We start from the raw sequence: 11,015 nt of genomic DNA on the forward strand, positions 1-11,015 counted from the left end.
TTCGAAAAAAAAAATCACAAAACCTTTACTTGTTTTCATTTTAACGTAATTTAAACAGTTGCTTAAAAAACAACCCTAGCATTTCGGGGCTCTGTAAATGAAGGAGGATGGATGCAATGTTTAGAAAAATAGCCAAAAACAAACCCAAGACCCTGAAATGAAGAACTCAATCGGTTCAATGATTAACGAGATCGCAATGGAAAGACAAAAAATACGTATGAACTTGAGTAAATCAACGAGTGGCTACGCATCTTAACGATATTTACCTATATTGACATTTTAATTTCACATGTGAATGTTTTTGACAATGTACAAAAAAAATCATCACTTGAAAAGGTTTCGTGATGATTTGGGTTGGACGATTTTTTTTATTTTGTTGGGCTATTTCTTCATGGTATACATCAGCAGTAAAGATTACCTCTTTTGTAGATTAAAATTATTGGTTGAAACGTTTCTGAACTATGAATAAGATTGCTTAGTTAAAAGACATTGAGAACCATTGTAATTTACAGCCCAATGTTCTTCCCTGCATGGTAACGTTTAGAGTAGCTTTGATTCTAAAAATCTAAATTAATACCTACGTTTTTGATAAAAATAAATAAATTGTTGACTTTTATCAAATTTTGCCCTTTTATAAACATAACATTTTATATTATCTATCTGAAAAGAAAACACTAAAATCTTAAGGTATTAAATCACAAGCAATGAAATGTGACCAATAGAAAAACGAAAACAAAAATTATAAGAAAAATATAAAATATGTGTACTATGGCATAAATGGGATGATTCTTTTTATTAATAAGTAGACAAGATAAAATCGGATACATTATATCATTACAAAATCATCACAAAACTTATGATAAAATCAGATAAATTATAATTTTAAGAGTACAAAATTCTTAAAATGTAAACAAACTGGTACATGGTTTGTTTGTCTTCTGGAATAAGGTGATCATTTGCAATTTTAAGATTTATAATAACTAAAAAACTGTTGAATTCAGCTACAATAGATTTCTACCAAGATTCAGCTCTATTCGGGAATATAAGCTCTTATTAGTATTGATCTTAATTAGGTTTTATCAAGGATTACTGACACACAAGTTTAAAAAGTTCACATAAACATGAAACATCGGGCAAAGGCAATTAAATGTGTTAATTTTTAAAGGTATCAAAGCTTTTTAAAAAATTAACATGGAAATATTTTCGTTCGACAACCTCGAATGATAACATGTGCGTCTAAAAAACAGAAGTTTTAATTCTTTTATTTACATTATTTTGATATTTCTCACTTGATTTGTCCTTCACTTTACATACTTATTTATTCACTTTAATTACATTTTAATTTAAAATACTTGTTGTGAGAATTTTGAGAAACTACTCTAACAATAAAGAACTTTGATGATAGTTAGGGTGGCCTAAACTTAAGCTTTTGTGGATAAATGGATATAATATACGCGGATATTATTACAGGGGAAATTTGATGTCAATTTAGGTTGCTAATTTAGTCCTCATTTATTGCAAAGTAGGTTCCTTCCGTAAAAAAGAGGAGTTGGGGTAATAAGGGTGGATAAAGGACATCGTTATATTAACCAGCGTAGGTAAAAATATGGAACAAGTGTTTATTTTTCGATTATCAAACTGAGAATTATGAGAAACTGAGTATAATCAAGTAACTATAACTGGAAAGTTTTTATCACAATAATCAGAGTGTTTGTTCTTATTTTTATCTTGATCCATATTCAAGCATTATTTTTTACTTGTTCCAAGTCTTTGCTGATGTGCTGGAACCACGTGTGCAGTCACAAGGAGTGGGTGTAACTATAAACAACTTTGATTGTAATGTGTAGGTGTCCAGGAAAATGGAGCTTTGAAATGGATGTATAAATAATACGTAGATATTGACAGGGGAAACTTTGTCATCAATTTAGGTTGCTACTATAGTGTTCCTTTATTGGTCAGTGGATCCTCCATTAGAATGGCAGGTAATAGATAGAAAGTATTATATTAAGCAGCTGGAAGTATCATTTTATTAGATTAGGCGAAATTCTAGTGTAATTAAACATCGATTAGCTTTGGTATTATTCATTTTGTTTTTGACTATACCTCATAATGTTTTGTTCACTTTTACACGAAACAATCAATGATTACTTCTTTACACAGAGCCCAGGAATATATCTCTGATTTACAGCAGAGCTTACATCACTTCCATTCTAAGAGGGGGAGTCATTTATGGCAAAATTATTGATATTCAGTTAAAAGATTGTCTCGGATAGCCTATAGTGGACGCGTTACATCACAAGATCTTGCATGTGTATCTCTGAACTAAATCATGCTTAACGATGTCACGTGCATAATTATATGGTAAAACGCCCTTAAGACAAGAACCCTTCAAATGATTTTACGACTTTTTACTTGCAGTCCTAAATGTGCAATGTATTGAGTTGCTTTTGTTTATATCACAGACCCAACATAGAAGCATTAGGAACCATTCTAATGTCATTAGTCATGAAGCAATGTAGGTTGTGTTTCAAACCTATCATATATCTAACAACGAGCGGATGCGCTTCGTGTAATACGCCACAGTCGCAAGTTGAATTAAAAGGATCGTCATATTATTTCTGACTATAAATATTTAACTGCTAAGCATTCTAAATTATTCTGGAATGTCTTTATTTCAGGGATAAGCCATTGGAGAATTTATTGAAGTACATTCCCATTAATGATATAATATAAAATAATGCCATATAGACAAAAACACGACCTAATAATAATTTTAACATGCAAAAAATATCCGGTGAATTATTTCGCTATAAATGTTTCCCCCTCCCTCGTTCAGATCCTCTTCATCGCCTGTTTTAGATCTGATTGCGCGAAGTCTCCTTATCTCCTCCTCTCTGTTTCCACAGTTCAATTCATGAAAATTCTTCACGAAATAGCATTAAAAACACCCTGGTTAATTTCCTACTTTATGAAGCAGAAAGGTTTTATTTCTATGTAGCTTTGTGATTTTGATAACTAATGAACCGATTAAGGGAAGCTTCACTTAGGTCCCTGTAAGGTTTTAAGCTATTTTCTGCCCAACCATTCCCCTTCTGTATACAGTCTCTAGATATAGATGCTTAATATTGATGTAATTGCTTTTTAGATGTAATTGTACAGCTATATACTTTTATAATAATGTTATTATTTATCATAGGAATCACCATTTATAAAATCGATTAATACAATAGTTTCAAAATTTGCTTTGCTTTCAAGATTCTTACTTATTGTTAAAGGAATCTTAATACAAGGTTTGACACCGCTAGGCCGTTTTCCACATTGACAATTTAAAAAACATATTATACTTTCATAATATGTTTTTGTTGAACTGTTCCTAAATGCTTTTCTTTCTGATGGAGTTGCGTTGTGGATCTTTCTGTTAAATAAACATAATTGAACAAGGATGACAACATCTATAAGTAGCGAAGCTAAAAAAATCCATAGAATGGAAAAACATACAAAGTGATTTACAGAGCAGTTGTCCAGTTCTCATAAAAAAGGAGATAACATGCAAAAACTAAAAAGAAGGAAATTTTAAAACTACCAACCACTTACCTAGTCCATTCAGTTTAGCTTTTAACATAACTTAAAAGACTTTTTAAAACTACGAGATTTTAGTTCTTTAGACTAAAACAAAGTGTTGAACTTTCATAGGTCTTTCGAGACATGAAAACGGTGTCTGGAAGAGAACAAATAAACTAGGCTTGCAGTTACAGTGCTGCAGACAATAAAACGATAAAATTGAAAATTAATCTATGAATTTTGTCAGCTTCTTTAAATGAATATGGAACGAGGAAATGATAAGATTTATGTGCGACCAGAAAAACCGTTTAGGCTGCTCGCTAGAACATTATGGAATACCTAATAAAATATGTTTAATTTCCTGATAACATTTCTGTTTTTGATGGTAGCTGCTGGGTTATAACCACCTAGAAAATTTTGAATTGTCTCAGGGGTGTATATTCTGTATTTGATCCCCGGCCAAAGAGGGAGGGGAAAAAACGAATCTTGTGCAGAATATACACCCCTGAATTATCTTCTTGAAAGAGTACAATCTCATAAATTGCCTCATATGTGTAGAAAGCAGTTATTGTGTAAGGTATTTACCTGGTTTGTTTCAATTTTCACTGTTATCCAAAATTCAGCTCCATATAGCCTTCTTTTTGTATTTTAAGAAGCAATACCGACTGAAGGATGGATAATATAAAGGAGAAACAAATTCACTTAACGTCATTTAGTTAACAATAAATACTTCTGCTGGGATTTATTAAGATTTTAATTGTTTATATTATTATACGCCACGGTCAAAAGCCCTTCAGACAAGGGGGGGGGGGGAAGTTCTGACACATTTGCGCAAACCTGGTGTATAGGCTTTATCTTTGGACTGAGAGGATAGGTTATTAGGGATAAAATCATTCTTATATGATAAATTTCCCCCAGATTTAAGCTTTTTTGGATAGGCCTCCAGGTTCCGGAGCTCCAGGCCTCCAGGTGGTCTCTGTACAGGTAAAAATTAAAAATAAGATTTTTTTTTTGAAGAGTTAGAGGTTAACTTATAAAACAAAATATGCTTCTTTTTGATAGTTATTCACATATTTTAAGAAAAAACATACATATTTTGTCTCATAAGCTGACATCTAACTCTTAAAAAAAAATTTTTTTTTCATTTTTACCTGTAGAGAGACCACCTGGAGGCCTGGAGCTCCGGAACCTGGAGGCCTATCCAAAAAATCTTAAATCTGGGGGAAATTCATCATATAAGAATGATTTTATCCCTAATAACCTATCCTCTCAGTCTAAAGATGAAGCCTATACACCAGGTTTACGCAAATGTGTCAGAACTTCCCCCCCCCCCCTTAACCCTTTAATTGTACTACAATTGTCTAGAAGTCTTGACTTTGCATAGTGATAAATTGCGCCTGTTTTTAGCCCAAGTCATTCTCATAACCTAAATATTTATGTCGCGCAACATACATAGATTCTAGAGAGAAAGAGGGGACAATGGACTGTTTATTATACTAGTCCCTGAAGTTCTATAATAACGCTTTCTTAATCGTTGGCTTTGATTGGTTAATTCATTCAATTGAATGTTAAAACGTTTCAATCACGAATAGTAATTTTTTGTATCGTAATTTGGGATGTACATCAATTTATCGGCCATTGTCTTATCCCTTTAGATCCCTGGGTAAATTACCTGCTGTATTATTACAGCTGGCGCCCCAATCCTCTTCATCAACTTCTTCTTCAGCTGGCTGATCATAGCAACAATATCATTTACTTAGTACAAATCAGGAAGGAAGGGATGAGGCATTGAGCTATAAATTACACCAGTAAGATCCAAGTTATCTTAATCCTTGGCTAAACAACTTTGGAAACTTTGTAAAAAATAATTATAATTGATCAAATAACAGTAGAATTGACGACCTTTTTATCTCCCCCCAAATTATTAAACATTACTACATGTTTCGTGATTTTGGGGAAAAACTTCGTGGTTATGTCGACCTTCTGACCTTCCCCCAAAATATTATTTAACATTTATTTTGCTTATTGGCTATACCTTATTCCTGCAAAATTACACATGTGCTCAAATGCAAATAAAGTTTAGGGTGGAGGTTTTTTTTAATAAATTGAACATAAGGAAGGTTTTTTTCTATGCCTAACACCTGCAGCAAGCTCTATTTCCTATAGGGTGGGGTGGGGGTCTCCCCTCTTTATTTCTATGTATCTCAAAATAAGGGGGAGGGGTATCAATGATCAAAACGCCCCACGAAAATTTTCTTTTTTGTTCAATTTTTAGGATTTTTATTGCCAACGGCGTCGAAAAATAGGTATTATCTTTAATTAAAATTTTTCTCTTATTTTACTCTCTTAAGAAAACCCTAGGGCACATGTATTAGGTATTATATTTAAGGAATGTTTTTAAGTATGAAAGTGATATTGTTTCCGTATTGTCCACAACCGTTGCCCTAAGTTAAGAGTAGTTTCATTTAAAGGTTTTGACAACAGATCTATAGTATAGATGTATATACAGACAACTACCTCCCTTCCTTTTTCAAAGACCTATTTCGTCTGCTTCTAAACTATTTTCTGTACTTGGCTGTGTTAATAAAGCGACACCATTGGTTGATTATCAATGACCCAATAGAAAGGTTACACAAGGTGGTTGCGATGGGGAGTTACAGATATCTAACCCTTTCTTCCTATTTAAAGCTATTTTATTTGAGCACTTTCCAACAATTAAAGTTCAAAGACGATAGCGACAAGTTCAGAATTTCATACCTATAATAACCATAATCTTGTTTAATATTAGTAAATAAAATTGAAATGAAACTAATTTCCTCGTCATACTGCATTCTTTCACTACGTTCTCCAAAGCCTGAAAACAAAGACAATTACGTCAAAATGATGCACAGTAATAGCAAAACTACAATTTATAATATAAGGGGGGAGGGGGGGGTAATGCAACCATCTCGTAATCAGTGAGCAAATGGCACTTAGAATTCGAATTTTGATCTGAAATTTTGCATGAGTAATCCTTGGTAGGTCTATTTTCCCTAAATCGAACAAAAGTTGAAAAAGTAACGGCTAACGGCTCAGCCGTTTAGCCGTTTTTTTTTGGCTATTTTTAGGGAAAATCTGCCATAAATTATGTAGGAATCAACTTTTTGAAACATGTTTTTGCTTTAAATCATGTGAAAGGATACAAAAAAAAACATTTTTAGATTTCTAGTACCAGCAACTAGCGGCAAGAACCGTTTGAAAACGTTTTGGAGCAGCAAAGAGTATTATGTAGAGATAGGTTTCGTGATGATTTGCCTTGAAAATAGTTTTAAAATGGCTAAACGGCTGAGCCGCCAGCCGTTATTCGTTACTTTTCCAACTTTTTGTTCAATTTAGGGAAAATATACCTACCAAGGTTTACTCATGCAAAATTTCAGATCAAAATTCGAATTCTAAGTGCCATTTGCTCACTGATTACGAGATGGTTGCATTAAAAAAAAACCCTTTCTATTAAGAAAATAAGATTTTTCTGTATATCCGTTAGTTCTTGCTAACCAAATAACCGATTCTCTATTTCAGGGAAGCTTCACTTTTGTCCCATGAGGGTTTTATGCTAATCTAATTTTAAACCTTGGGATGGTTTTGTGATATGTTTTGCCCCTTCAAATACAGATATAATTGATGGCTTAACATCAATCAATCTACACAACTATCTTGCTTTTTACCTCTGCATCGTAATGTGCTTTATCAGGACAGACAAGCAAATGTTGGTTCATCAATTCAGGCTAGGTTCACACATAAGACAAGTGATTTATTGCATGCATTATAAGACAGCTTTCGTGGTTATTAAAAACAAAACTTGAGTTTTCATTATTTGTTTAGTAGACAGTAAGTACTAAATTATAAAATACATACTGATATGTCAAAGCATTTGTGCTATTAATAAAATTTGTAAAATGGATTAAACACAAATGTACCCCCCCCCCCTCAATTTTTAAAATAAATTAATCATCTAATGTGCCTTGATGCGATGAGTGGTGTTGAAAACGCATGTATCCAACTAGATGTCCATAAAAATTTGAGGTCACAAAATTATTTTTATCAAACTCCGCATTGGAAGAAAACCTTTGGTCGTAAAACAGGGGAAAGATATACATGAAGATTGTATAAAACAGTACATTAAGAAAACTTTATACCTATAGTTTCATAAAAAAGTCGGGGCTTAGTTGGTAATTTTCGCTTAAAAAATAATTCATACAGCTAGTTAGTTGTACATTTATTTTTTTGAGAAAAAGTATCAAAAGAATATAGGTATATGGGAAATTCTATGAAAATTTTTTTTTTGTCTCAGATGATTTCAAATTGTTTAATTTGGTGAGAAAAGGCAAACAAAATTTTGGCGGGAATCGGCGGGAGTGGCGGTTCCACCGCCGTTTCTTCACAGTTCCTTATTGTACCTCTTTAAAGCAACTGCCATGCCTAATCCCAGAGCTGTAACACTTTATTTAGTAAAGTTCCTTTGAGTTTTGGTTTCAAAAAGTGTCACTTCCGCCCCCATCCTTTTATGTTAACTACACCAGCTGCTCCGAAGGAAGGGGGAGAAAAACAGTGTAAAACCATTCCAAGAAATGGAGAACTCAATCGGTTAGTAAGAGATCTTAACAGAGAAACAAACAAAAGCTTACTTCTTTTTATTTCAGGATAGGGATGGGAATATTTTCTATGAATATATTTTTTTTAGATGACGTATATAAATAGCTTTCCTTAAACGAGAAAAAAAAGAAAGGAGATCTATAACTCTTAACTATAGTAGTCAAAGTCATATCTTGCTGGCTATATCCTACGTTACAGACAAAGAGATATCCTGTAAGTAATATATGGAAATCAAAAAGAGAGGGGTCAAGGGGATGTTTATTACACTAATCTCCAAAGTTTTATACTAACGTTTTCTTATTCGTTAGCTTAACAACTTTGAGAACTTTTAAAGAATTCTGAAAGGTTGGTTCATTCAGTTGAGTGTCCAAACGTTTCAAACACTAATTGTAATCTACAAGTAAGGTAATTAAGTGTATTATCATTGGGGATGTGCATCAATTTATCGACCATTGTCCTATCCCTTTAGATCCCTGTATGGAAAAACAACTAAAAACAATTTTGTGATGCTCCTTGATATGTTGATATGATCTGGAACATTTCATCAGGTGATTGTCAAACCTCCTGCCGTGAATTCAAGGAAGGATTTTTCATCTGTAGAAAACCTATGTTGCCTCCAACTTTAATCAGTTAAAGAACTTTAGTATAATTTTCACAGGGAAAAGACAATGGCAGTTAAATCATTTTCCAATATGGCTTAAAAACCGACGGATTAATCCACTGGATTGGAACTTGTTTTCAGCCACACTGATAAGGGGGGGGGGGAAGTTCTGACACATTTGCGTAAACAGTGAGAATAGGCTTCATCTTTGGACTGAGAAGATAGGTTATTAGGGATAAAATCATTCTTATATGATGAATTTCCCCCAGATTTAAGTTTTTTGGATAGGCCTCCAGGTTCCGGAGCTCCAGGCCTCCAGGTGGTCTCTGTACAGGTAAAAATGAAAATTTTTTTTTTTTTTAAAGAGTGAGATGTCAGCTAATGAGACAAAATATGTATGTTTTTTCTTCAAATATGTAAATAACAATCAAAAAGAAGCATATTTTGTTTTATAAGTTAATCTCTAACTCTTCAAAAAAAAAATCTTATTTTTAATTTTTACCTGTACAGCGACCACCTGGAGGCCTGGAGCTCCGGAACCTGGAGGCCTATCCAAAAAATCTTAAATCTGGGGGAAATTCATCATATAAGAATGATTTTATCCCAAATAACCTATCTTCTCAGTCCAAAGATAAAGCCTATACTCACTGTTTACGCAAATGTGTCAGAACTTCCCCCCCCCCCCCCTTATTTATAGAATCGTATTACAGACAGTTTTCCATGAATATTAAAATAAAAATCATAGGATTAATACCACTTTTGTTGGCCCAGGCACTTCAGAACAAAACTGGTTTTGATCTTTAAAGTTTTCATTTTAATATTCACGGAAAGCTGTCTATAATACGATGCGAAAGATAACTATTATTCCCTTAATTTCCTGAAAAATCTTTTTTAAAAGTTAGATAGAATTGTTTCAGGTATAGGGAAATAAGGGGGACCTTAAGGGATGAGACAATTCACGATAATTTGGAAAACAAAATTATCAATTCTGTTGATTTAAATCAATGGTTGCAGAGATTGGACACTGCTAGTTTGGAACCAATCAATCAACATTCAATATAAGTACCCAAAGTTTTTGAACCAACGAATGGGGTATAAAACTCGAGTACCATTATAATTTACAGTCAAATGCCCTATTATCTGCCAGCGTCACCTCCCCTACGGAGGTAGCATGCTTTTCTTAAAATGAAATATCCCTCCTCCTTCCTGCGTTGAATAGTGTGGGCAATGTTGTAAGGACAAGTCACAAGATCGTCCGCCATTTTCAGATTTAGCTGGAATTAGGAATCTGTAAAACATTTCAATTTAAAATTAATATCATGCACTACATTACAAAAAGATTTAACTTATGGCTTTTGATGTGAAAAAGCTAGCCGACCTTTCATATAAAGGTAGGCAAACTCCATTTAATATTTAGTATAAGAAAATCAGTAATATTTAGCCACAAAAACTTTGAAAACTCAACGGAAACGGTCAAGATACACCCTACCGCTATGACAAGACATCTTAATGATCTAACTACTGCATAGAATGAATGGAAATTACCAAACAAAACCAGACATAAACGTGACACAAAAACAACCTATATTTTCTAAGATTATGGAAAATGAAATGCTGTTTTTTTTGGCTTTTTTTAGGGCTAAATTATCGATAATAATACGAATAAACTTTCAAAATGTCTAGTACCGGCTGCTTAACAGCTAGAACCGACTAAAAACGGCTGGTATAAGCTATAAAATGCCAAGAGTATCATTTTGATACCAAATAATGAACTATCATTCAAAAATTTGATTCCTACGTAATTAATGATGGATTTGCCCTGAAATTAGTCCAAAACCTGCTTAACGGTTGAGCCGCCGCCCGTAACTTTTTATTCGATTTAGGGAAAATAGACTTACCAAGGATTACTCATTCAAAATTTCATCCTAAGTGCCATTTGCACATTGATTACAAGATGGTTGCATCAACCCCCCCCCCCCCCCTTATGTAAGGCAATTCAGGAATAATGTATAACAAGCGAAATAAATCTAAAATAATATTTGGGTGGCAAATGTAGAGGTCGTCAATTTTACGACAGATGAAAAACATGTATAGGTTTCGTGATTTATTTCCAAATTAATTTCGTTGTTAGTAGAAGCTGAAGGCAATTACCTTTAAAGAAAACGCAATTAACGGATCTTTTTCCCTGCATATTAGATAATTTGAAATCGATTGACAGATC

The 11,015-nt window shown here is 33.3% G+C and overlaps 1 protein-coding gene across 3 annotated transcripts; it reads right to left on the minus strand.

Moving 5' to 3' along the window:
• Positions 1 to 645: 645 nt before the first annotated feature.
• Positions 646 to 10,702, minus strand: LOC145316067 (uncharacterized). 3 transcript variants are annotated; one of them, XM_080156356.1, is made up of 12 exons: positions 9,999 to 10,702; positions 8,706 to 8,755; positions 7,562 to 7,600; positions 7,266 to 7,325; positions 6,377 to 6,415; positions 5,984 to 6,004; positions 5,234 to 5,291; positions 3,923 to 3,968; positions 3,374 to 3,415; positions 2,828 to 2,894; positions 2,149 to 2,210; positions 646 to 1,818 (listed from the first exon to the last, which is right to left on the minus strand). In XM_080156356.1, exons 1-12 carry the CDS (start codon positions 10,054 to 10,056, stop codon positions 1,800 to 1,802), a joined length of 561 nt encoding a protein of 186 aa, XP_080012482.1. In that variant the 5' UTR covers positions 10,057 to 10,702; the 3' UTR covers positions 646 to 1,799. The 3 variants fall into 3 exon arrangements, with proteins under 3 accessions (XP_080012482.1, XP_080012484.1, XP_080012483.1); XM_080156358.1 differs by having other exon boundaries at positions 2,104 to 2,210; positions 9,999 to 10,699; XM_080156357.1 differs by having other exon boundaries at positions 646 to 2,210; positions 9,999 to 10,698.
• Positions 10,703 to 11,015: the final 313 nt, after the last annotated feature.

The sequence above is a fragment of the Acartia tonsa genome, chromosome 4, assembly GCF_053477335.1.
Source record: "Acartia tonsa isolate MP-2025a chromosome 4, ASM5347733v1, whole genome shotgun sequence".
Taxonomy (NCBI): domain Eukaryota; kingdom Metazoa; phylum Arthropoda; class Copepoda; order Calanoida; family Acartiidae; genus Acartia; species Acartia tonsa.

Bases quoted from the DNA above. Each gene is read 5' to 3' on its own strand.
- LOC145316067 (XM_080156356.1), bottom strand. From the start codon at position 10,056: ATGGCGGACGATCTTGTGACTTGTCCTTACAACATTGCCCACACTATT. The intron at 6,005-6,376 runs AAATTAGTTTCA...TCTTAACTTAGG, and splicing joins AAGAATGCAGTATGACGAGG to GCAACGGTTGTGGACAATAC. The intron at 2,211-2,827 runs GGAGGGGGAAAC...TCCCCCTCTTAG, and splicing joins ATGAAGAGGATCTGAACGAG to AATGGAAGTGATGTAAGCTC.